Source organism: Pteropus medius, unplaced genomic scaffold (assembly GCF_902729225.1).
Source record: "Pteropus medius unplaced genomic scaffold, Ma_sr-lr_union100, whole genome shotgun sequence".
Lineage (NCBI taxonomy): Eukaryota > Metazoa > Chordata > Mammalia > Chiroptera > Pteropodidae > Pteropus > Pteropus medius.
The window spans coordinates 6,981,469-7,008,502 of NW_024356336.1; the positions used below are offsets into that span (position 1 = coordinate 6,981,469).

Sequence of the window (27,034 nt, forward strand, 5' to 3'; positions counted from 1 at the left end):
AAAGGTTTTCAAAAAAATTTTTTTATTTTCATAAATTAACACACATAACAGTGGGAATTTTAGAGTCACAAACTACCAAACAGAAAAGGAACTGCAGGGGCATCATGTATGCCAATGTTACCAAAAAATGTACAAATTTCACTGAACTATTGACCATGATAATATATAAACACAGGCAGCTATGTACTGGCCCAGACCAGCCCCAAAAGATGCTAAGACCTCTCACCAAGAATTCAAATCCAATTCAGCACCAGAGAAGGGCTTGTGAAGACACGATGAACAAGCATCAAATCTAAGAATGTTGTACTAGATTGGCGGGCTACATGGGGAACCTCACTTTGCAATTAAAATAGCCTTTAGGCTGCTCAATTTGTGGCTATGTAATATTAAAATCTGATTTTAGTTAAAATCGAGCCTTCCTCCCCAGCCAGCTTTTTACATAAGAAGTTCAATTGTGGTAAGAAGCCCTTCCCTTGCATGAATCCAAGAAAGGTCACTCCGCACCTCTGGCCAATTTAGACTTTGGAACAGCCACCCACAATGTGGTGTCTAAGGGGTCCTTTCCATGATACCGAGGGAAAAGCTTACAGAAACAAAACAAGGGAATTAAAGAAAGCACCAACTGCATACTCCCCCACCACCCCCGTAATGGGAGAAAAGCATCACTGCCTAAAAGTTGGTCTTTCGCGGATCTTAATGTACATGGTATTGATTATGAGATGGAATCCCAGCCTGGAGGCGACCACTGGCTCTGCGTTCCACTAGGCTGCACCGAAGCCTGCACTCAGTGCTGCTGGTGGCTGGGCAGGCTGGGGATGCGCCATGGGGGAGGATCATGCCCAGAGGGTGGGATCTGGAATTTACCTCAGGTTGGCCCTGGCACCCGCTCAAAAGACCCTTTCAGGCAAAATTGTGACAAAGTGTCATGATTTTCACAGCTCTTGGAGGAGCACTGAGTTTTGGAATTCACAGCATGAGTTTCTGAGCTCTTCAGGCTCCAAGTAAGGCAAACGCTACATATCTTTCCACTGTACCTCCCTCAGCTGTAGCTCTCAGAGTAAGGTCAGTAAGAAAAAGTGGACATAATCTGCTATGAACAGGTGATAAAGTACACCTAAACTAATGGAGAAATGAAGCTGGAAAGGAGACCAAAAGGGGAAGGTGGGTGGGGGAGGCAAATATAGCTATAAACTGGTAGATGTAATAAAACCATAGTTGAAAGTTTCAGTGAAAAACTGATAGGCAGAACCCTGATAGGACCTGAGATTTCTCCTCTTTCCCGTATTAACAATGCCAAACCTCCAGAGTTGAGTAAGTTATAGTGAACTGTAACTCCCCACCACTTCAGTGGGAAGTCCCCAAACTCAGAAATTGTACCAACTCTCACCCTGGAACCAGACCTCCTGTAGCTCTGGGCAGGTGGCAAACCAGCAGCCGACTAACGTCTCCCGTCACGGGCAGGTACCACAGGCTCCGAGGACCACAGATAGCACTGCAGCTGGTTAGGCCAATGGTGAAAATAGATGTTAAGACAGGTGTGGCTGAGCATGGCTAGAACCCGATGTACCAACTTCAGGTAAGCAATTTCAAGTTTGCAGCGGGGAGGGGGTGGGGGCGGCCCTTCTTAACTCTGGAGCATGGGAAGGGCCCTAGCCACAGGGCAGGGCAAGAATTTCAAAGACAGACAGGTTTGGCCTCAGAGCAGCAGCTTCTCTCTTACATTCTCGGGACAAAGGAGGAGCCCAGCTCTCCGTTTCCTCCAGTTCTCCCTTCCCAGATGGCAATGTTCCAGATCACTGCTCCTGGCCCTTGCAAATTATAATGGGCAAACTCGAAGCTGTATCTCTATGATGGTGATACCACAGTTGTGCTCACCTCAAGTTTAGTCTGTGAGATGACATGGCTGCCACATCACTGACTCGTCTACACTAGCAATGGAGCTAGCAAACAGGGTTCTGCTGACTCACTGGGAGCTTGTGAGCTTGTCCAGCAGGAGTTCCCTAAAAACATTTGTACAATGGCACAATGTATTATTACTCATCCCACTCCCTTAAGTAAAAAGACGGAGAGAAGCATTTAGTGTCTAAGGACCCTGTCCCAGGAAGGGAGAGGTACTGAGGTGAAACACAGGTCATGTCTACACAGTCTAGGCGAAGTGGATATAGAATGGTAGAATCTGGTTCACATCATTCAGAGCCAGAGTGGAAACTTGGCTCTCTTCTAATGCTACTTGGCCATGGCCTTAGAAGCCTCCGTGGATTACCAGGTGTGTATTTATTTCACTTACTAAATGCTATGTCTGAAGCAGTGAGCCTAGAAGACAGACGTGGCACTTTGTTTTTTTCTTGCTCATGTCAGTTTTTCTACTCCAGTGTGGCATAGACTGTCAACCTGCAAAGGAAAGGCACATAGAGACCCCCCACCCCACCCATCCCCCACCCACTGACAAATGAGAAAACAAAAGAAACCTAGGAGACACATTCCAGGACGGCACCACTCTCTCTCCTCTAACAGGCTAACTTTAAAATGTCTCTGGAGCTCTGACAGTTGCCACTGACGGCTGCTTCCCAGCAGTGGCTCCTAGGAGGATGGGAAGAGGTGACCAGTGTCCTGAGGCTGAATCTGGCATCCCATTCACCAGCCAAGGAATGTTAATTCTCTGAACTCTTGTTTTGAGAGAGAGAAAAAAGGATAAAACACCAGGGAAGGAGAGGAGGGGAAGCAGGGTAAGGGTGCACAGGGGTTAGTGGAAAAGGAATGAAAGCTCTGGGCCTGCTGACCCACACGGCATCCTTCTGCCCACAGACTCTTGTGGGTACAAAAGAAGAAACTCACCGAACTCCGGCTTCTACAGAATCTCCAGTAGGTATGACACAGGAGCCCAGAGTACAATAAAGTGTCCTCAGAGAGGGCTGGCCATGGAAATTCCGTGATCCCAGCATAAAAACGCATCACTGGGTTTGAACCACAGCGCGTCACCTCTCCCCACTCTCAAAGCAGGTTGCTCTGACTGCTGCAAACACTCTGGGTCGGTCGGTACCACTGCCCAAGCTGTCAGTACCCAGCTTTGTTACATAACACTATTTCAGATAAAACCCATTAAGACCACACCCAACCTTCCTAGTACTTTTTAAATGACTGGGAGAGAAACCTGTTCTTACTTCTGTCATTAAAATAAATCCATCTATTTAGTGGGCAAGAATGAGAACCCAGATGAAAAAAGTGCTCCCTCTAATGAATTACACTAGAAGGTGGAGGTGGGGAAAGAATTGCTTGAAATATATGAATGGAAAAATTGTCCCATACCATGCACTGATAAACTGGGTCAAATGCCTATATCATATTTTCTGAAGACATGTACTGTCTTTCTCCTCAATGTCTTAAAAATTTTGTTTTAAAATCACATTTAAAGGCTCCAAACATGCAGCAATTAAAAAAAAAAGAAAGAAAACAAATGAAAGTAATCTACACCACAACATTAAAAAGTGCAACTTATTTCGAATGGGGCCTGGACGGGCTCCTCTGGCACTAGTGACCCACAGTCACAGAGGGGAGAAAAAAAATGATGGGGAAAAGCAACATACATACGCGCGCACATACACACACACGCACACACACGCACACATGCACACGTGCACACACACACACACACCCCCCAGGTTCTAGGCAGACGAACTCAAAGGATTAGAAAACATCACAAGCTCATCTTTCCTCAACTACTGAAATGAGCCAGTGAGACCACATAGGACAGGACGCCAGGTAAACCTCCCTAGGCAACGTCTCTAAATAATCTTGGTCTAGCACCACCGTAAACAATGCAGAACTTTCACATGGACGTGCAAATGCTGTGAGTCCTTGGAATCCTAGTGTTACTTGAAGGTATGCTGTGTCCTCTTTCCGTGGATGCCAGAGTAGGAGGAGGAGGCAAGATGTCATTTGGGACCATTTCCAGGAGAAAGGGAGCATTCCTGAGGTTCTATACTCAGCAGTAAAAGTAGAGGACCCTCCTTCACCAGTTCCAAAAAAGGCTGCATCTTGAAACAGGTAAAAATCCATGGACTGCATTTTGAGTGGTTTGGGCATACAGCAAAATTAGGCAACCTCTTCCAAGGAGGCCCAGAAAAATCTAACACTGAGACCCCCAAACCAATCTGCTTCTCAACAACCAGACGCTTGCTCCTGCTCCTCTTCCTTGGCAAAGAAGGTCTCCAGTTCCATTAGTTTCTGTATCAAAAGGGCGTCCAGCTCTCGACTCTGCAGCGCCGCCTTCTGAGCCCTGGTGAAGCTGCCTGCCACCTTGACCTTACCGCGAGCTCTCCTCTTTCGTGGGACTGTAAAATCCTGAAATTCTAGAACTCGCTTCCTCTTCTGTTGACTGATTGAGATTAGCATGCCGTTTCGTTCCTTAGGTTCCTCAAAGATGGTCTCTAAACACCTAAGGGTGGGGCATGAAACAGAATCACCAACACACTGACTCATGGGGAAACTGCTTTGGTCACGTAGCTGAAACTCCTTCTTAACTGTTTCCTCTGGCCAGTATCTACTTTTTATGTATAAAAAATTATATATATATATGTGTGTGTGTACATATACACACATTCGCACATATAGATATGAATACGTACTTTAAGTATGTAGTGAAAAAACTGAAACTGGACAAAAAGGTAAAGAATAAAAGTAAGATCAACACCTCCCCATTGGCAACACAACCATTTTTCATGTATCCTTCCAAGTCATTTGATGTACAGACATGCATAAATAAGCATATATTAGAAGTCAGCCCTTTTTTGTGAAGGTCCAAATAGTAAACATTTTAAAATTAATGAACCGCATACGTCTGTTACCTATTCTTTTTGTTTTTAAACAATTTTTTAAAAATATAGAAACCTTTCTTAGCTCACAGGCCACTGGCTGGATTTGGCCTATAATTTTGCTAACCCACTGCATATATCCTTTGTTTTTTTTCAATACTTAAACGGTAGCAAACTGCATACTTTGTCCCACATACTGTGCCTCTTTGACCTACCAATAACTAAGATTGTTCCAATTTGGTACAAAGGTATCTGATTCATTTTGTTAAATGGCTATACAATGTATTCCATTATAAGAATGAATCATAATTTAATCAGAACCTTATTAATGGATATGGATATTTTAAGTTGTTTCAAATCCTTTTCTATCATTTAGCAATGCTGCAGTAAATAGTCTTGTATGAATGTCTTAGAGCGACTGTGTGTCTTGTAAGATAAAATACCAGAACTCTCCTGCTACATCCTAGACACGACAGGAATTTAATAAATTTTCAATGACTTGAATTGAATTCATACCCGAAGGTAGCCAGCCAAGTGAAGCTCTTTCAGCATTAGGGTTTGGATTCTTATCTGAAGATCCATGACTATTAGTCTTGAAGAAGACAGCCAGAATATTTAGTAAAAACTCAAAACAAAACTAAAAGACTACATTTTCTGTATCTAACTAACCTAACACACATTTCTTTCCAAGACTTCCAATTCAAGTGGTGGGAGCTAAAAATATCAACTCAAGTTATTTCCAAGAACTGAACATATCCTTTCTGAAGTTAAAGAACTGGAGATTTACACTGATCATTTCAGAAGCCCTCCCCATCTATCATTTCCTACTCATATGTACCTACCTGTTTGCAGGAGGAGACTTGTAATTCTTGTTGGTATATATTTCTTCTAAACTAAACTCCTTTTTCTTTAACCTGAAAAGAGAACAAAATAAATCTGTCATGTTCCCTGAAGAGCGAGATTAAGACTGGCTTCCCAAATCTATCCTTTCAATTCGTTTACTTTCGACCTTTTTGTGGTAAGTTTCAGATGAGACTCATGTGAATATGCACTGAATTTTCTTTTCCAGGCTCCCATTCTTCAGCTTTATGAAATTTAGTTCACTTATACTTATTGGGAATGATATGACAATTTTTATCTATTATCTTATTTTACAGCTTCTTTTTGTTCTACCTTTTCAATGTTTCTTTTCTTATCCTTGACTGCCCCGCTCTCTCTCTCTCTTACCTCCCCTCCCCTAGCTTAGAAATACACTTCTATTCTTTCAGTGGTTGGCAAGACTTTTAACGAGCATATTTAACTTAGAAACGTAAGTGCATCAATATTTTTACCCTTCTTCCACACAAGGTCCCTGGAACTTTAATGTCAGAGCGATACTGACCCAATTTATATGCTATTAGTGTTCTATTTTGTCTCCCTTTTTATTCTGTAATTTATTTGTTGAAGAAACCAGGACATTAGACCTGTGGCTTCCACAGTTCAGGTTTTCTTGATTACATCTACATGGTGTCATTTAACATGTTTCTCTGACCCAAACGTAAGGGAAAAAAAACTGTAGGTACTTTCTAGAGACTGGCAATTATATACAGAGGCACAGATTTAGGTGTTTCTGTTTTGATAGATTTTTAGATGTATACTTCCACCTCGAGGGACATGATACCTTTTGTCACATTTTATGATATGAATAGCCACTTACAAATATGACCACATTTATTATTTCTTTAGGGCCATACATAGTGACAGTCTATTACTCCTTCTTCATTAGGCAGAATTCTATCTAAAGAGAAACTTCGTGCTTATCAGCTTTTTGGTAACCCCGAGGTACAGCTTGCACAGGAAAAGCAGGTCATGTGCTTGGTTCTGTTCCTTTATCCATTTCCAAAACAATTCACTGGTTCCCTAATATCATCCAAATGTAGCCAATGAGTTTTTTCAAAAGTGTTACAAACTATTGGATTTAAACATATTTGATATGCTTCAATCTACTGTGTTTATTATTCCTTTTGATACTCAGGCTGTTTCATCTGTGGCCAGTGGGAGTTTCAAATTGGTTCCTGAATCTCTCTGAAATGGCCCAAGCAGTCTTTAAGCGTTCCATCACTTTCTGGTATGACAAGGTATTTTACACCCATCTTGTACATTTCCTGCCCTAGACCTGTAATCAGTCTTCAAGGAATGCCTGGTTCATACACCATAAAAGTCACCCTTTTATTTATTTAAGAGTATATTCGATTCGTTTACTGTTAATTTTTTGCTGCAATGTAAAAGATAATAGTCAACTTTCAGGTCACCACTTGTAGTAGAAATTTCAGAGAACATAATAACTTTATTATAAAAGAGCAAATCATTAACAAAGTTTCTGTGCCTTAAACTTGTTTCAGATAAAAGGAGAGACTACAGAGCATGGCAATTAACTTTTGGGCACCATGTTTTAGTTTCTTCCTGGCTTTCTGAAAATCTTAACTGAGGTTTAGTTTAGTTCAATTCCAATTCAGCAAGAACATGCTTGTGGAAATCATACGCGAATAATAACATGAATATGATTTTCATAGTGATTCAGCGCTGGCATTCCAAAAAACAGCAGCTACTTTGCTTAACCACCGTAATAGCTACATTAGATTGAGGATGTTGGATAGGCAAACAGAAAGTGAAAGATCAGGCTTCTAGGCAGTCATTCCAACTTGCAAGTCAGAGCAGTATGTATATATATCCAGTTTCTGAACTGAGGTGAAGGTTGGTGAGCCAAGACTGGATTCTGGAATTCCACAGCTCTTGACAAACTTTGCTTTCCTCAGAGGGACTTCTCTCACCAGAAGTGGTGAGACAACAGTCTACTTCGAAAGCACAGACACTTTCTGTGGAGATGCCATCTTGCCTGGAGTGACTTTGTTGAGAGTCTACTCTGAAATGTCGTCCACCTGGTGGTTCCTTGATCCCCCTATCACTTGATCTGTTTTATGACTTGATTTCCCTCTAGTAGGAAGCATCTTGATATATAGTTGTTATTCTAGTAATATCAAAACTGCCACAATGTCATATAGTTGGAATAATACAGTATGTAGTTTATTTCCCTAAACATATACTAAATTATATTCTTCAGTAATTCCAGTATCATAAGTCTTTTCAGGTTTGATTTGCTGTTATTTCCATTGGTACTCATGCAAGGAATCTTGCTTCCCTCCATGCTTTGAGATTTATTTTACTGGGAGTTGTTTTACATTCCCTTAACTTTTACAAAAGGCCAGATTTGGCAGTGGATTCCTTGAGAAGCTATGTGTTTATTTCAGGAGCCAGAGGGCACTACTAACCTGGGACCACTGTAAACTAAATTCTCAGCTTAAAGTCTTTTCGCTCTGCCTAAGCCACATGGATTCAGGATACACATCTGTGAGAAGGCCAGCTTGTGGCTATTAATTCTCAAAGGTGAGTTCTTTTCCTCCATCCAGTGACAAAATTGGGGAAGGTAATTTCCTTTACTGTTTTCTAAGGAGTTGAGGCAGGGTTGGAACACAGGTTTAATTTTTGGTTCATAGTGAAGTCATTGTCCTTTTTGGGTGTGTGTTGATTTAGTGTATATGTGTATCTCATATTAGACTCTCATTTTAGTAATGGAATAGATTTCGTCTTTTGTCCTCTGCACCTACGAGGCCAATGAAAACATAAGCTCGGTATAACCCTGATTTTGTAAATGCCCTCAAAGCAAAAGCTGGCTTTAATGATCACTCACCTCTTTTTTCTCTGGACTGCTACTTTCACTTAGCTTTTGGTCTCTAAGAATTCCTTATTCTTCTGACAATTTACTGATACACATAAAAGCTAATATTTACTGAGCATGTTATCTGTTTTTTAAAGGAAAGTTAGCAAGATAATGCATCTACCACATTGCTAAAAAAGTTGTAGCACCTCATTCCTACCCTACATACACCTAAAGTCACAAGGATGATAAAATGGGAATTAAGATGTAAGATCATGGTTTTATTTTTATCTTTGATGTGACAATGTTGAAGTGGCTTCTTCTTTATATCTTTAGTTAGGATTTCTGTTCAGCTAGTCTTCAGATGGTTCCCCAGGTTGACTGTTCCATAATTTAGTTGTAATTTTAATGTGGTCATGGGAAGAGGCAAGCACAACGTTTACCACTCTGCCATCTTGACCAGACTCTGGTTGTATAGGTTTTAAACTATAGTTCTGTTCCTCACTGGCTTTATGGCAAAAATCAAGAGTTAAAAATCTCCAAGGTTATTTTTGGCCACATCATTTTATGATGAAATTGTGGTAAATTCACCACCTAAAGTTCATGCATTTTATAGGACAAGTTGCTGCTTTTTCTATCATGAATAAGACAGATTCAGAGCTATCACTGAAAACTCTGCAATAAGGCCTGGTCTTGATGCTGAGATGTGCTGATATAGACATCCAGAATATAACAACGGCATCTCATTTTTGGCCTAGAAAATGACTGGGGCACACTAAACCCCTAAGATGACCTAACTGCTTAAGTAACAATGGTTTTTATTCTCTGACCTAGAGAGAAAAGATCTATAAATAAGGCTAAAGATAAAACAAGGCCAAAGATAAAACAGCAAGCACTTGGGGGTGGGTACAAATTATTTTTGAGGAACTATGTCTCTTTTTTACAAAAGTTTATAGAAGACATGACTACAGAAATAATTTATATAAAACAAAAAAGTCTTAATAAAATTTTCTTCCCATGAAACCTCTATAAAATGTTGTAATTTCTATCTCCGGTTAATGACAAAAATCATATAATGAACTGTTATGCCAGGTGGTTTGTTACAATATACCTTTCTCTTACAATAGATACTGAAGCACTCATGAGGTTTATATAAATTAATGGATTTACTTCTGATTTTTTTTACATAATTCTTATTGTTCCTAAAAGTCTAATAACAGAGTTTGATTCATGTATGCATACTTACTAAAGCAATATCACATTTTCTACCATACTCTTCACTTTACGATTTATTATTTTAGCTACACATTACGTTGCTTCATTATAAATTCAGTAATGAGAAATAGCATTACCATGTTGTTTTAATAATGTATTATTAAAATGGATAAAATGTTTTTTATACATGATTTTAATTTTACAAATCTACCTTACAAGATGCGTTTCACAATTTATTTCTTGAAAGTGTGTTTAATTTTCTTAAAGGTGAAAATTAAAACATTTACTTGAGTTGAAAAATAAGAGTTAAGTAGAAGGAATTGGTTGATGGACTTGTGTAGTAAAAATTGCCTTTGACAATTTAGTTGTATATCAAGAATTTTCCATAAATTTAATGCACTAAATCTGCAACTTCAAGGTTTTTTGACAAAAGAATACTTTAATAAAAGCATTTTATCAAAAGATATCTTAGGCAAAGGTTTATTAAAATTGTATATTTTCAACTCCTTTCTTTAGAATGGATTACATAAAGTACCTCTAAGTGTTAAGAGTAACATACAAATTAGGCACCTGACACTTAGTGGTCAGATCTTTCTGGTGTATTTCCCACTGAGACACTGACTGCCTCCAGTGTCTGAATAACAGAACTTATCTAAATCATCACTTTTTGATCCTTTGCTTTCAAAAAAATTAGGTGATAAACTGTTAAATATAATTTGATGACAGTTGATTTTTCTGGCATATGATCTGAAAGAAGTTGATAAAAAATTGAATGTCATAACTATATTGAAACTCCACTCCCAATTACTTATTTATATAAACAAGGTTTTCAGAATTTAGATAGCTACATATAAATGCAAGATTGAGTATATCTGATTCTGAATCCTATTTCATCCCCGTAACTATTCAACCTAGGATACCTGAAATATTTAAAAAATACCTCTTGAAAAGACATATGGTAGGATGATCAATAACAGATAAAGATATAATACATTCAGATAAAAACTACGTAGAAAAATATAATACATTCAGATAAAAACTACGTAGAAAAAGTGGAATGTCAATCAAAATCATGGTAATAGCTAACTCTTGCATTTGTGTTATGTGAAGTAATATAACAGATATAGTACTCATTTTTTTCTCAATTGGACTGTACAGCAATCTCAAGCATTGGGAATTTGTATTCGCATTTTACAGATAAGTTCTGGAAGCTCGGCGAAGTTAAATAATTTACCTTTGGTTACTTAAGGGACCACTGTTAGGCTTCCATTTGCCAGTGAGAAATGCGGTGAAATCCACCACATGAAAATATCGCTCTGGAGATCTTCTTTTTAAAGTTTAAATTTTAATAGTGTGTCTGTATAATGATATGCATAATTCCAAAGCTGGACTCATGCCAAATACATAATTTGGGATCATGCCAAATACATAATTTGGTAATCTACCTTTTTTTCTTCCCACTTCATTTTACAGGGTTAGCAATTTTCTCAGCCATAAACAATACCTCTTTAGAAACAAAAATTTCAAGGCTATAATATAGACCATAACATGGACCTGACATTTTCTAGAAAAATTAAACTTAAACTTCTTTCCCTCATGACATTTAGGTCCCTTCTCAGTTTTGTGCACAGAATGTTGTGAGCTTAGGTTGTAGGGTCAGGTAAAACCTGTGAGACAGAAACTACTTGTGCCATGACTGACACTATGGCCTAACACAAGTTTCTTAACCAGAGCTTTAGCACCCTCACTAAACCAGGGGACGACAGCGCTTACCTCCCAGCATCACTGGAGGGTGAACCGAGATTTTGTATGCAAAGGACCAGCACAAATGCCTCAATAAAAATGATTAAGAATGCATTAAATATCCTTGCACATAAATCTCTGATCACACTGCAAATGAATTCTTTTGAATAATTTCCTAGGGGTATGATAAATAGCTCAGAGTGTATGATAATTTAAAAGGTCATTTTATTCTGCCAAACAATTTTCCAAAAAAGCGAAGCTATGCGTGTTAGAGAAAAGAGCTCACCTTTTGGGTCGAGGAAGGCCCATGGGGGTAAGATTAGGGTCTGGCTTTGGAATGGTTTTCCGGATGCGAATCTGTGAGACTTTCTTTGGCCTCTTCTCTGGCTCAGACTATTTTTAAGGGTTGAAAAGAAAGATGGTCATATAAAGCCTTTTTCTTGACACTCAAGATATCCCTTCCTCAGTTTATAGATGACTCTAATAAGTAGTTTATGACAAAGCTTCCCCTCCTACTCCTGCCAAAAGTGTTTTCAACAACTAACTCCTTTTATAATAAAAGAGAACTGCACATTCAGTTTAGATACTGAGTTATCAATATGAAAGTGTGCAACTGGACACAGTAGATGCTGCAAAATTAAAAAACACCATTGTTCATTCATCCCCTTTAAATGTAAGAAGCAGCTCTGCAGTCTAATTCTCTAAACACTGTTAAATTCTCTAAACACTGTTGTCAAGAAAAAAGAGTCTGGGAAACAAAGTAGATTAAGAGATCCAGGGTATCCTTTAGTGGCCAGATGGAAAACCTCCTGTCTTGGTAATGTCTCAGCTGAAGCTAAAGATGGTAAATAAAGATACTCAGGGATTCTCTGTATCTATCATGTGATCTGCAGTTATGGATGGACATCTCTAGTGCCACTGTCACCTGACCCAACCAGCACTTTCCATTTACCTCTTTCTGTTCCGGAGGGCTACTCTGCGGATGGGGGCACGCTGCTGTCACACCATCCAGTTCATCAAATCCAGGAACCTGGAATTCAGAGGCTGAAAGCAGGAGCTTGCTGACAGCTGAGTCTGTTACCAAGCAAGACTTTGGTACCAAGGCAGAGAATGGAGGCTCTAGCCTAGCACCATGGAGAGAAAACCAGAAAAGAAAATATGAGCGGATTTACTTTCTACCTCAGCACCTTCAATTTCTTAACACTCAGACCAGGGCTGAAGCCTTTTTCTAGCAATGACATTTCCAGCCAACCTGTTCTCTAGTCACTTCTGGGCACAGGCCCTGTCTGCACATGTAAAAATTTGCAAGAGTACGGGCAGGCACCTCACTGGTATAGAGCAATAAAACAATGAAAATGTATTGAATAAGGAAAAATGTAAAAAGAAACAGATTTTTGAGGGGAGCGGGAAGAAGACATTTAGTGAACGAAACAAAAGAAATATGCTTAGATGAGACTGATCTCATTCAGACACTGAAGTTGGCTAAATGATCAAGAAATAGCGCGAGAGAGAACTTATGGTACAATGAGCTGGCTAAATGATATTGACTCTCCTCCCCCATGTCTGGCATTGATCACATATTCTTAGTTGCTACTTGTAATAAAACACATTTGAATCTAAAGTTCAATCTGAGATTAAATCTCAGATGTTCATCTGAGAAATGTAGATCAGGTTCAGAAGAACAAGAGCTCAGAATCACGCCATGCCTGACCTACGCCGTTCATTAGCGCTCCCTCACACGCTCGCTCGCGTGCGCTCTCTCTCTCTCTCTCTCATTCACTCACACACACTGCAGGCCTTCATGTGCCACGCAGGTGCCACTGGGGGCTTACCTCATCTGACTGCCGCTGGTGTTGTACGTAGCTTCCATGCCCGGAAGAGGCACATATGGTAACATGGTGTGGCTGAAGTGAAGCAAAAGTACAAGAATAATAGGTGAGGGCAGTGGAACAACAGGAAAAATTTTGATGCCATTGTGAGTTTGGCACATCACATTCAATTAGAGCTTAGGAAGACAAGAAATGTCAGTCACTGAGAAAGATGAAAACCTCCCAGTTAGGAGAATTACATTTATGTGCCTGTTACTGGAATGGAGGCAAGCTGACAGGAAGATTATTTTCTAACTGAATTGGAAAGAAGGTAAAATAAACAGAGAACAGTAAGAGAAGGAGGGGAACAAGAATAATTCTGAGTCTTATACCCTCTAATCAAGCTGATGAACAAGTACATTAAAGTTTCCTTTTTAATTTCAGATAAGAATCTTATAGTATATTCAGCTTGGTATTAACTCTATTAAAATAAAAGCTACCAATTTCTATAACCTTACACAAAATTATGAAGAAAACCTTATTCCTTTAAAGCCAAGTTCCACATAAAACATGGCTATGCAGAAGGAAACAGTTAACAGGATGGTCGGTTCCTTTATAATTAATCTTTTAATAATTATAATAGCATTAATAATCACTTATATAGATATATTAATATGCAATGTTGGAGAGCTTTTCATGTCTCTCAAAATAAAACCTGTATCAGTTACTACTGAATTTAGAACAGTACTTAATAAGATGTTTGTATGATGAACTTACAACCATCTCCTCTTAGAAGAGAAATTTGTTCTATGGCTAGGAAAAAACAGATAATTCAGATTTTTAGGATGTTTAGCACCAACTTAAGATTCCCCTAGGAGCACTGATACAAGGAAAGAGCATTAGGGTAAAGTCTTGAAAAATGAGCTGACCAAATCAGAAATCGGGAGACCCCGGTTGCAGGAGAGCTCAGCAGAAACATTAACCAGCTAAGAGATCTGGGTTAGGAAAAAACCATGTGCCTCAGGCTCATCTATAAAAAAGGCAAAAAAGATGCCTGTTCAACCTATGTTATAGAGTGCTGGAGAATAAGGTTCAAGTAAGAATATTCTATGGAAACACAACTTGATATTTGTTAAGTCTTGCTTTTTGGGGCTACCCAACATATCACGCTTAATATTTCTAAGTGTGCTTAGAAAAACAGAAGATTTCTAGACTCAAAGCCAAAGCATATGATGTTAAGGTCCTTTTAGAGCCAAATGAAAAGGAAAACACCACACTTCCACCTTCCACTTGAATTAAAAAAATAAACGATATATTAAATTAAAAAAAAACTAAAATTAAAAAATAAAATAAAATGCCAGATATAGAAAGTAAGGGAGAGAGAAAATATTCCACATGAGGAAACAGAAGAGTCAGGTAGGAAAGAGTTCTGGAAGAAAAAAAGGCGCCAAAGGGTCACAACACCTTCCCAAGATGAAATGAATAACTACCCTCCCTCTACACTAACCTTAGGAATAAACATTTTTTAAAGGACATAGAGTAGAGAGCAATTAAGAGATCGCAGCGGCATATCAACAAACTAGACAATAAAAGCAGTATACCATCATTTAACACAATTTGGTTCATTCTAATATATTTTTACGATTGCATTATAAAAAGTGAACATTTTTCTATTAACTATAGGACAAGCACTTATAATAGTAATTCATCTTTCAATTTCGATCAGCTACATTCAGGTTCTGGGGCATTTTTCTGAAACTCCTTAAATTTATTTGCTTAGTTTTCTGCTAAGATGACTGGGGGAACTTCATAACATGCACCAGTAGCTTTTTAATGACACAGTATAATTCTGCTGAAGAGACTGCCCACACACACACAGAGCTCGCAGGCTATTAGGAATGTTAAGGCTTTTTCTGTTGTTGAATTTTTAAACTATAGCAATGGAAAGAGCAAACTAAAAATGTTCAAAGTTTCTGTTTATCCAAAGGATTACAAATAGGATTTATCTATTATGTCTAAAGCAGATCTGTAGGGATGTAGCTCAAATTCTTTTTCTTCTATTTTCAATTAGAAGGAAAAATGATATTGGTGAAATTATATCTAACTATTCTCAGGTTGAACCACAAGAATTCTTTTCTAGTTCACTTAAATTTCTATAAATTTTACAACTATAGTATGCAAATGCCAATTTTTGAAGGCTCTCTGCTCCAGAAAGAAATGCAGAGGTTCAGATATACCTGAAAGTAATATAACATTGAATGTCAATTGTAACTGAAATATATAAGTAAAAAGGGAGGAAAAAAAAAAACAAAAACGCAGAGGTTCATAAACTAGATCTGGTGATATCTACATAATTACCTAACTTATTTAAAAGTATTCTTCTGTATCCCTTACGCATCAAACACTGAGTTAGGTGCTAGCTGTATAATACTTTGTGAACAAGTTATAGTTACAAAACATTATTTGTCACTACTTAGAATCTTTAACTTATAATTGTGTTTGTTCTTGGCAAGGTGGGGATGAGAGGTGAAAAAGACATTCAAAAGATGTGATGGTTTGCAGAACAAATAGACAAAAAATAGTACAAAAAAAGATTCTGCAGAAAATCCAGATTCTGCAGGAAAATTAGAGGGATCTGCATTTTCTCAGCAGAGATTTGGCAGGGTATAAACAGAAAACACAGACACAGATTCCAAACAGCCCTGTCTTTCTAGCAGTGCCTCTCTCCCCTCACTGGCAGGAAGCAAACACGGGACATTTGCAAAGAACAGGGGACAGATTTTACCTGCTTGTTGTGCCCCGAGATGGCTGCTGCTGCTTGTGCGTGGAATGAAGAGTGGAGATTTCGAAGGGGCAGGCAGAAGGCCCATGCTGGCTCCAAATGGACAGCACTCGGCCCACCGAGTAGGGCAGAGAACAGAAGACCTTGTCTGCTATGGAGGCTGGAGACCGTAAGCCTTTCAAGCCCTGTGTAAACTGGGTCATGAAGAGCCTCTGCATGGTAGGCATGTGACTGGAGAAGCTCCGTTTTTTTGTCCAGATTCGGTAACATCCAGGGGAACAAAGTGCTAGGAGTGTGTGAAGGCCAAGGACAGAGCAGCCTGCTCTGGTCTGGACTATGGCAGTGCCTCCGCAGTCTTGGAGAGGAACCGGAGGCTGTGGAGGAGCTTGGGCATGTGCCTGACCGTGGAGGCCAGTGTCTTCCCTGAATGTGGCCATCCCAGGGCAACCGTGGGACAAGAAGAAAGAAAAGGTCCACTTGGGAGGTTGAGAAGGGCACCGGGCAGTCTCTCCTAGGGCAAGCCTCGCTGGAGCACAGTGCTCAGGAAAAGCCCTTGGGGACTCGGCCATGCACTCGGAGCCTGGTTTCACATGAAAGGATACTGAGATTTCGGAACCAAACAGTAGTGATGACATCTTGTTGCTCGAGTCTATGAAGCTCATTTTGATGGTTTCGAGCGGATAAAGTGTCAAGGGTTTACTGTTAGGCCGCTTATCCCATCCAGCAGCTGTCAAATATGGACTCAGCTGCATTGTATTATGTGAAAACCCATCCAGGAGCCTTTTGTATCTGAGCCGCTTGTAGCTTTTAGCCACGGGAAGAAGTTCAGAGGAACACCGCTGGTGTCTCAGTTTCTGGGTCTTTGTTGTTGGGACCAGTTTGGAGGCAAGGTTGGATAGCTTGATGAGTAAGGCTGATTCTTTGGTAGGCTTCCTGACATTCAGGCTCCTTAAGGGATGGCACGGAGTAGCCTTCTGCTTTGGTATATGGCTAACGAAGCTCCTGGCAGGTACTGTTTCGGGTTCCTGTCGTGTGGGCGCAGATGTAGCATACAAACTGAGAAATCTTTGTGCTTTTGTGGGGATGGTTTCAGAGGAACTCTTTAAAAAGGCAGAATTTCTGATTTTGCTTATTTTTCTCCCCACGTTGACTTGCTCCTGACAGTAAACTTTCTTACATGTTCGATGAGGCTGCTTCTTTAGGGGAAGCACTCCTCTCTGATGTGAGGCATTCCCAAAGGCACCATGTATTTCATCACATCTAGCAGAGTTGGGGTCTTGTGCTCTCCGGGGGGGACCATGGAGGCAAGGACCTATGCACAACTCAATGTCCTTTTTAAATGGATGACGTAAGTTTTCCTCCTCTGGGACTTTCAACTTCTGACACTGTGCAGCGACACTGCCCTTGGCCAGCTTTGCTGTGCTGATTTCTTTCATCATGGTGAACTCATCTTTGCAATCTTTAGGTTGGTTCTTGTTTTGTACCTCATCCGACAACATAGTTGATGATGTGCATTGTTCCAATAACATATGTGCTTCTTTTTGGTGTATATATTCCTCTTCCTTCTGTAGCATGTAGTCCAAAACCCTCTGGCTTTTTTCTTTAGCATCACCAAGCTTCCTCTGGGATTTCAACTGGATCTGAGAAATCTCACTCCTATTATCACCATGATCATCTTCTCTGGTAATGATCTCCCCAGAGTCCTCCCCAACAGTTAAGTGACCCAGTGGTCCCCTCTGATGTTCTTCAGTTTCTTCTCCTTTCACTTTAGTTTCTGTTCCCATTGTCAAAGGCAAATTTTTTACACTGATGTCTATGCTGTTTCCTTCATTCGGATTAGTCCTATCCCTTTGTGCTCTTTCCTTCATTTCAGGAAGGACTGTGCAGTCCTTTCCATTTTCACGAAGCATTTTACCATCTTTTGGTTTAAAAAGATTTTTCAGGTCAGTTTCTTCGCTATTAACATCTGCTTCTGAATTTTCTTGAGAAGATGGATACAAAGGCATTATCTCAATGGATTTCAGGCTCCCTGGGGGAACAGAGTTCTCACCTTGGTGTCTAGAAGATATCAACTCTTCTGAGGAAGTTCCAAGGGTTTTTTCCTTATCAAACTCAGAATTTATTTCTAGTCTTGATCTTTCAATCATTTCTTGTGTTTCTGTCAGAGATGCTTCTTTAACTTGCTGTTCATGATGAATATAATTTAAAGACACATTTACTTTATCCAATATTTTGATATTTGTTTCATGATCTCTAATAGACTCTATCTCATTGGCACAAGAATTTGGACATACTTCCATTTCACAGTCTTTTAATGATCTGCAGACTTCCTCTTCACATGATTTTCTTATTTCAAGAGATTCCACTGTAGAGGAAGTAGCCTCTGGGAAATCTAAATCCTGGTCTATCATTTCTACAAATGAAGCATTCCGTTCTCTCTGAGACAGGGTACTCCTTGAGGTTTCATGTAATGCCAATCTACCTTCCCATGCGCCACCATCAAGTGTGCTAGATGCTCTTATATCCAGCACGCCTTCTGTATGATTATTACTATAGCCTGCGAAGGCGATGTCCATCATACCATCTGTGGACTCCTCACAACCAGAAATCCTTTCAAAGGCTCCTTTCAAACTGCCTTTCTTTGAACTACCACCAGATGAGTTGTTGTGATTGCCTGAATCGACTAGCAGATCTTTTTGGTTGTGGCTTACCTCTCTGATAGGCTCTGTGACGGTCTCTCTCTGGTCATTACCTACTGTCTCCTTAGCTGATTTATCTTCGCTTCTGTATTCATCTAGTCTGTTTGGGTGACTCTGGCAGTCAGGGACTTTCTCTCTCTTCTGATCAAGAGTTTCAACTGCCTGGTTCATGTTTTTAAAACTGGAGAACGTAACAGTAGGAGACTGGTCCAACAATTTCTCAGGATTTGGAATGTTTACAGATTGGTTTAGTTCTTGTGTGGCGCAATCAGAGATGTTATATTTATAAAACATAGTCTCTCTGGGTATATCCTCTTCCTTCGATTCTGGCCCTTCCTCGCTGGGCTGGATGTGATTAGTGGTATGAATGATTCTGTTTGAAGCTTCACTATTTAACATGGCTGCTGTCCTTTCGTTTCTGACCTTATCGCCTGAAAGACCGCCTTTCGTTTCTCTTCCATCAAGTTCACTTTCCTCTGATGTATAACTCACACCATGGGTGCTACTTTCCTCAGTATCTTCTCTTTCTGGGGAGTGGAGGTTGCTGTGCTGAAACGTAGTTTCATTCTTGGTTATCAAAGAGTTTTCAACATCCAGGATGATTCTGCTGGACTCAAAAGCAGCACAAGCAGAACACATGCTCTCTTCTGGTACATTTTTTCTTACACAACAGCAGCTAGAGAGATCCTGAGATTGAATACTTTGACATTCCATGACAGAGACCTCCGGAGGCAAGCCTGCTGTTTCTGTTCTTGAATTAGTCATTTTGTTTTTTCTTTCTAGGCTTCCTGGTTTGATGTTTAAGGTAGGATTGTTTGAAGAGGCACCACAGGTTTTGTCACCTAGTGGAGAGATGTCTTGCATTTTTGTCTTCATGGGAATGGTTTGAGTATCAGCAATGACATCTGCTTCATCCTCTAATGGAGGGTGATGGCTCTGTTGGGAATCCTTGCTTGCTAAAGGCATCTCTTTGTCAGTTGGCAACTTCACACGCTCTTGAGAATTAAGGGACACTTGATTTAAAACACATTCACTTTCCATTTTGTTTACAACCAGTTCATCAGTACAAGGTGGTTCATTCATCTCACAGGCAATGTTCTGTTTATCTAAATGTGGAATATTGTCATATGAGGTCTGTGCAGATTTTTCTGACTCAGGTCTGTAATCAAATTCTAGGGACGGTGATAACTGAGCAGTATCTTTCTTGGGTTTTGATTCCTCATTTACAGGACTTATCTGGTCCTCTGGCATTAAACTCACAGGAGATTTTTTTTCAATCATAACTTCATTATATGCTTCATTTAACTGGGTGTTGCCTTCCAGATTTCTCTGGATGCTGACTAAGGAGTCAGAGTCTTTACTGTAAATCTTTTCACTTAACATACGGGGCTTGATAGTGGTTGCCTGCTCTGGCTCCTCAATCTGCATCAAGGAGGAAAAATTGCTCTCTTCAGAGTGTCTGCCAAGATGGCTCATATTAGTCAAAGTCTCTCCATGGTCCTCATGGTTTAAGCTACCTTGAATGTCTAAAGTGATTTTCAAATCTTTTTTTTTAAACATTATTTCTGTGGCTTCGGTAAAAGAACTGGGCTTTAAAGAACTAGAGCTGTCTGTATGGATACTGCCTTGAGTGCAACAGCTGTCATGAGTATTTTCTTTTGTGAAGTCAATGGTCTTTTTTTCTCCAGAACAATGACCACTAGCATCCTCTTTTGGTTGCCTGGCATTAACAAGAAAGTGTTTCCCTCTTTCACTCCTGGGGTTCAAAAACTGTTCATTTTCTTCTCTAGAAGCCAAGTTCTTGCTTTGATCGTCCTCGACAAAACAGGAATTGTCTGTCTTTTCAACAGACCTCTTCAGCAAGCCATCACCTTCAAAACTACAGTTTTCTAAGGATGTTGTTTTGGATTCTAGACCAGACGAACTTGATGTGAAACATGAAGCTTCTGAATTTTCTTCTAAGGTTTCTACAACGACTACATTTCTCATGGGTTTGGGACTGCCATGTGCAGAACCATATTTTTCATTATGGTGGCCAAGAATCTGTTGGTGATTGTCATCTGCTTCATAGACAAGGCTTAACTTACACAACTCTTCCTTCCCATTGTCCGCTTTGGAAATGGCACTGTTTCCTGGTAATAATGACAACCAAGAAGGACAAGTTTTTAATTCTTCACATTCTTTTTCTTTAGGAGTTGCTTCTGTTAATCCAGGGTCCACAAAGTTTAAAGGCTCTAGGGAAACTAGTGTGCTGGTTCCTGAAACCTCACCACTGGCCATGATTTTGTCTACTTCTGGGTATTCGCTGCACCCAGCTGACAGACCTTTACTCACATTGCCATTCTTGTGTCCTTCATTAGTGTCCATCTCAGTCCCATTGACCTTCATACCTTGTACTTCTTCAGTAGATTTTAGCATAGTTTCAGCTGTAATTTGTACATTTCTTTCTGCTCAAAAGAAATAAATCCAAATCAGTATGCAATCATAAAAAAGTCTGATTAAAAGTTTGCTCTATTCTCATGAATTTAATTGCACAATGAATGGTGACAAGAAAATGATCCAACTCGAAAAGAGAATTGCAAAGTTAGTGCACGATACCATTGGTTTCGTTCTTCTTTGCAGGACACGATGGAGGGCCAAAAATGTACCTGGCAGAAACAGGTAATTCTGAACAAATGCCTTTCTCTAAATGTTACTTACTTAAATGTACCTACTTAGTTAAACAAAGGACTACAAGATGGAGCCGAATGCCTAATTCAAGCGTCTTAAGAAGCTTCCATTCTAAAACATTAATAATGCAGATTCACAATGCCACAGCTTATATTAGATGACCACCTTCTTGTACCTGAACAAATACTAAATAAGTTACCTCTTTGAAAGAGGAGTTATACACAAAACCTTATATAAAAGAGATTAATCTATAACTTGAATATCAGTCTTGAACCCAATTATTTATAATAATTGCTTCCCTACAAGATCGGTCATGAGCTGGTAATCAATGAAGCTGAGTGATAGGTACAAAGGGTTTAGTATGCTCACCACTTTTGAATAAATTTGAAAATTTCCATTCTAAAACATGAAAAAACAAAAAAAACTTTCTAAGCAGAATATAAATACAATTCATAAAGGAGTTTTACCAGAGTTTCTCTGAAATCCTAAGTATAGGCTGCAATATAAAGTTTCCCAAACTTTTTAACCTTTTTAAAAAAATTTCATTCCCCCTTCCTTTTTAGTAAACAAATGCAAAATCATACACACTCATGTGATTATGTGTATATACAAAACAGGACACTTCAACAGATAAAGCAAAATGCAAATCAACCTAAAAATCTAATTTCCACTAGAATATAAACTCCATGAGGGTAAGAATCATGTCTGTCTTGGTCTCTCCTCTTCACCAGAGTCCAGCATAATACCTGGCACATAATAGCACTCAGTAAATATCTGTGGAATAAATGAATACAGTTAGGTCAAATCGATAAACACTGTCTTCCTAAGGCTTCCCAATCCATTTCTCATTTGGTAGTGAAAGAAGCAATTTTAAGACAAAGGCGGCAACTGAGCAGCAGGCCAACTGGGCCCTGGGATATTACTTACCTCTCTCAGTCTGTTGCCTCCTTTGAAAAAGAGGGGAAGTACACTTACCTCAGTGCTAGTTTGAGAGTTAAATTAAATAATACATGTTAAACATCACCTGGTACAGTGCTTGCCATTTAAAGTAAAGGTGCCTCTCCTTTGTTCTGCTTTGATTCTTATTTTACTAGACCTGATAATATTTAAAATGACAAACTTAATAACTAGGCTATAATACAGCATTTAAAAATATTAGCTGGATAAATGTCCACTGGATTTGATTAAGTTTGCACAGTCACTGACAAAAGAAAGGCAGCCTCAAAATCCTAAGGCCACACACAGTATAGTGTTTTGAAACTAGCCCACTTTCCTCATCACAGCAGACAATTTTACCCTATGTATGAATTTCTAAGCCTGAATACCCTAAATGGTTTGATCACCTCTCTCCATTGGATGCTATAGCATTCATCAAATCATTCATGTATATTTTGGGCCTTTCCACTCCATTCCTGCACCGTCCTAGTTGTATTCCTGATTATATTTGCTCAAGAAAACTCTAACACTCTTCATCCATCCCCAAACTATCTACTGTACAAGGCACTTAAGGCAAAACTCTCCCTCAGAGCCCCTACCTGAAAGAATGCCTGTTTTCCATTTAAGTCAAGTTTTGGGGAGGAGACAGGGGAATATCCAGGCATTATGGCAGAAGGCTGGGTAGGGAAGATGCATAACGTATAGCTTGAAAGCAAAATGATACTCCGTCCACTCTTGAGCTTCAGCAAGTTTGGGGCAACTTTATTAGAAAGGTTTCATAAGTCTGTGGAACACTGACATCATCTTCATCAACAATATGGGGAGAAAGACAGTACCTATACAGGCTTATAAAGAGTAGGTGAGTTAATATACATAAAGCTCTTATAAGTGCCAGGCAGAGTCCATGCTTGGTTAGTGCTAGCCACTCCTTGGATCTCCCACTCCTTTGCACAACATCTCTATCAAAAACCTCTGTAATACTGTTTCTCAATGATTTATTTACTATATAACCTCATAAGACTGGAGCTATTTGAGGGAGGAAACTGGATCTTAATGATCACTGTGGACACCGTACACAACACTGACTTTGGTGCATGGCAGGTACATAAAGAGATGTTGGCTGAATGAAGAATTAGAAGATTAGGGGGATTGTTCAAAGTATTAGGCATACTCAATCCAGTAACTCCACTTCTGGGTGTATGTCTGAAGGAAATGAAATCATTATCCTGAAGATGCATCGATACTTCAAGTTCACTGTAGAATTATTTAAAGTGGGCAAAGTATGGAAAACCACCTAAGTATGTATTGATGGATGAATGGATAAAGAAAATGTGGTATAGATATATTTTAAAAAGTGATCAGTATACTGGAGGGTGAAATGTATTCTTTGAGGTATGGGCCATTTTAGAAGCATAGGAGTTTCATGATCTCAGCTGAAGATCCTGGACTTGTAGTTTTATAATAACCATTTAAAAAGTGTTTATGTTTACAGAAACTGAAAAACTAATCCTAAAACTCATATGAAATGCAAGGCACCAAAACAGTCTTAAAAAAAAAACACAGGTGGCAGACTCACACTTCCCAATTTCAAAACTTACTACAAAGCTACTGTACTCAAGAAGTGTAGCACTGGCATAGGATAGACATAAAGACCAACAGAAAAGACTGAGAGTTCAGAAATAAACTCTAACGTTTATAGTCAGTCAACTGACTTCTGACAAAGAGACTAAGAAGAATACTTTTCAACAAATGGTGCTGGGACAACTGGATAACCACATGCAAAAGATAAATTTGGACCCTAGCTCACATCATAGAAAACCATTAACTCAAAATGGATTATAGACCTAAATGCTAAGAGCTGAAATGATAAAAACAGAAGAAAATACAAGAGTAAACCTTCATAACCTTGGGTTAGGTAATGATTTGTTAGCTAAGATACCAATAGTACAAGTGATAAAAAAGACAACTTCACCTTTAATGAAAGATAAATTGGACTTCATCAAAACTAAAACATCTATGCTTCAAAGGACAATAGCAAGAAGTGAAAAGACAATCCATTGACTAGGAGAAAATATATGTAAATTATCTATTCGATAAGCAATCTGTATTTAAAATATATAAAGGGTCCTTACAACTCAATAATAAAATGACAAAAATCCTAATTTAAAAACAGGCAGAGGGAGCATAACTCTCTATTCCTTAAGTGTAGCCTGTACATAGTGACTTTCTTCCAAAGAGTACAGTGTGGAAAGGAAAGGGAGTAACTTTACAGTAGAGAAACCGGCTAAACGTACTTACCTTATAACCCAGCAATTCCACTCTTAGGTATTTATTCAACAAAATTGAAAACTTACGTCCACACAAAACCTGTCCACAAATGCTGAGAACAGTATTATTCATAATAGCCAAATGTCCATCAACTGATAAATGGATAAAATTGAATATTATTCAGCCATAAAAAGAAATGAAGCACTTACACATGCTACATCATGGCTGAACCTTAAAATCTTTATGTCAAGTGAAAAAGGTCAGTCACAAAAGATCACATATTGTAAGATCTCATTTATATATATGTCCCTAAGAGGCAAATCTATAGTGACAAAAGTAGAAAAGTGGCTGAAGAAGCTGGGAGTAAGGAGGAATGGGGAATGACTGCTAATGGGTATAAGGTTTCTTTAGGGAGTAAAGAAAATTAAATTATGGTGATGGTTATATTCGAAAAACCATTGCATTGTATATTTTAAATGGGTGAACTTTACAGTATGTAAATTTATTTCAAAAAGTTGTTTTTAAAAAACTATTTATACTCAAATTATAATAAAAGTAACACCATAAAATTTAGACTTTTTTGGGTGGGGCAGGGGGTGTTCTCTCCATATAACTGTAATTTGAGACAGACATCCTGGAGGTTGACAAAGATTCAATAGTATTTCTGTCCAAACCGTTTTCTGGGTCAAAGACTTAGCTGGCTAGACTGTGGAAACTAAATATATCAATTTTGGTTTATTCTACAGTGAACTTGCAATGGATTAGCAATACTGTAATATCTTATAAAAGGAAGACTTGTGGAAGTTCGCAAAGGCTGCCTAGAAGTAGGAAGATAGTGGCAGACAACCCTACAAGCTTTTGTCATCTCCTAAGCTTCTGTTGACCACTGAACATCTGGCTCTCCAAATTACAAATAAATTAACAAATAATGAAAAGGATTCAATTCCTTAATTGGAATTCTTATAAACTGCTGGTAGGAATACAAAACGGTACAACCACTCTGGAAAAGAGTTAAACAGTTTCTTATAAAATTAAACATATACTTTCCAAATGACCCAGCAGTCCCATGCCTAGGTATTTGCCCTAGGTGAAATGACAAATCATGTCCCCACAAAAACTCACACACAAGTGTTTATAGCAGCTTTATTCATAATTGCCAAAACTGGAAACAACTCAAATTTCCCTCAAATGGGAAATAAACAACTGTGATACAACCAGACAACAGGATATTCTTCAGCAGTAAGAGGCAATGAAGTATTGATACACACAGTAATATGGATGAATCTTAAATGCACCATGCTAAATGAAAGAAGCCAAGACTCAAAGGGCACTCCTATACGATTACATTTATAAAACATTCTGGAAGAGGTAAAACTTTATGGACAGAAAACAGATCACTGGTTGCTGTAAGGGCTGGAGTTGATAAGGGGACTGACAGTAAAAGGAGCCTATGAAAAATTTCTGGGGTAACAGTAGTTACACAATTGTACGTTTGTCAAAACTCACAGAACTGTACATGCACTAAAAAGAGTGAATTTGACTATAGGTAAAATATACCTTAAAAAAAAATTTTAGATCCCCAAGTGTCTAGACTTCTTCCATGTTGTTTGGTATAATTTTTCAACTTTTCATCCCCTGAAGTAAAAATTATAGGAGGATAATGACATAAAAAGGGAATATAAAACAGGAAATATTAATTCCAAAGTATAAAAACAAATCAATAAACTCCGAGAATCTAGATGTATATAAGGTATATGGGCTTTACTGATAGACCCATTCCATCTATAGTGTTTAATTTAATCACATAACAGAAATAGAGACCTTCAAAAGATTATTTCAACTTTAATCATTCTAAATAATTCAAACTATTTTGTTCCCAGAATTATATAAGGTAGCTTTTCCCCTCCTTGACTGCTTTCACCTCTGCATTAAAAGGTATTCCCATAATGCTCTTCCAATGTCTGGTGACCCTCCTATTTCAGAGAATTGTCAAGACTGCTGCTGTGGGAACTAAACTAAGTCCTAAAGTAACGAGTGGAAACTAATATTCGTTTTATTCCTGGTGCCCAGTCCATCTTTCTTCTCCATACAACCTTCCCAAAGGAGCCCAGTACAAGAAACTCTCTGAAAGCAAAACAAAACTTGATAATGTCAGTTTGTAAAACAGTAAACAGAAAATTATAGTGCAACAGCCACATTAAAACTCAATGGCAGAAAGGAAGAGGCACCAGAGTGTCTGACAGGAAGACAGTCTTGCCTTGTGAAATGGTCTCTCAACTAATATTCATCACTGCTCCCCCCATGCTGCTTCTCTTGGGTGTGCCCTAGAGCAATCACAAAATAAGGAATGAAATGCAAAATAGCATCCTACCAATTAAAGACTCCTTTTGGTTAACACAAAACTCCTT

At 38.9% G+C, this 27,034-nt stretch overlaps 1 protein-coding gene across 9 annotated transcripts in view; it reads right to left on the minus strand.

Annotated features, from left to right (window-relative positions):
- Positions 1-27,034, minus strand: part of PRR14L (proline rich 14 like) — a 47,758-nt gene continuing 20,724 nt past the window's right edge. For 5 of the 9 annotated variants that reach the window (XM_039862029.1, XM_039862027.1, XM_039862025.1 and 2 more), the window contains 6 exons: positions 16,057-21,199; positions 13,296-13,367; positions 12,416-12,587; positions 11,750-11,856; positions 5,654-5,725; positions 1-4,435 (listed from right to left, as the gene is read on the minus strand). In XM_039862029.1, the coding sequence (XP_039717963.1) occupies positions 4,159-4,435; positions 5,654-5,725; positions 11,750-11,856; positions 12,416-12,587; positions 13,296-13,367; positions 16,057-21,199 (5,843 nt within the window). In that variant the 3' untranslated portion in view covers positions 1-4,158. Of the gene's footprint in view, positions 4,436-5,653; positions 5,726-11,749; positions 11,857-12,415; positions 12,588-13,295; positions 13,368-16,056; positions 21,200-25,755; positions 26,951-27,034 lie in introns of those variants that run through there. The other 4 variants (XM_039862031.1, XM_039862032.1, XM_039862033.1 and 1 more) reach the window with 4 other exon arrangements.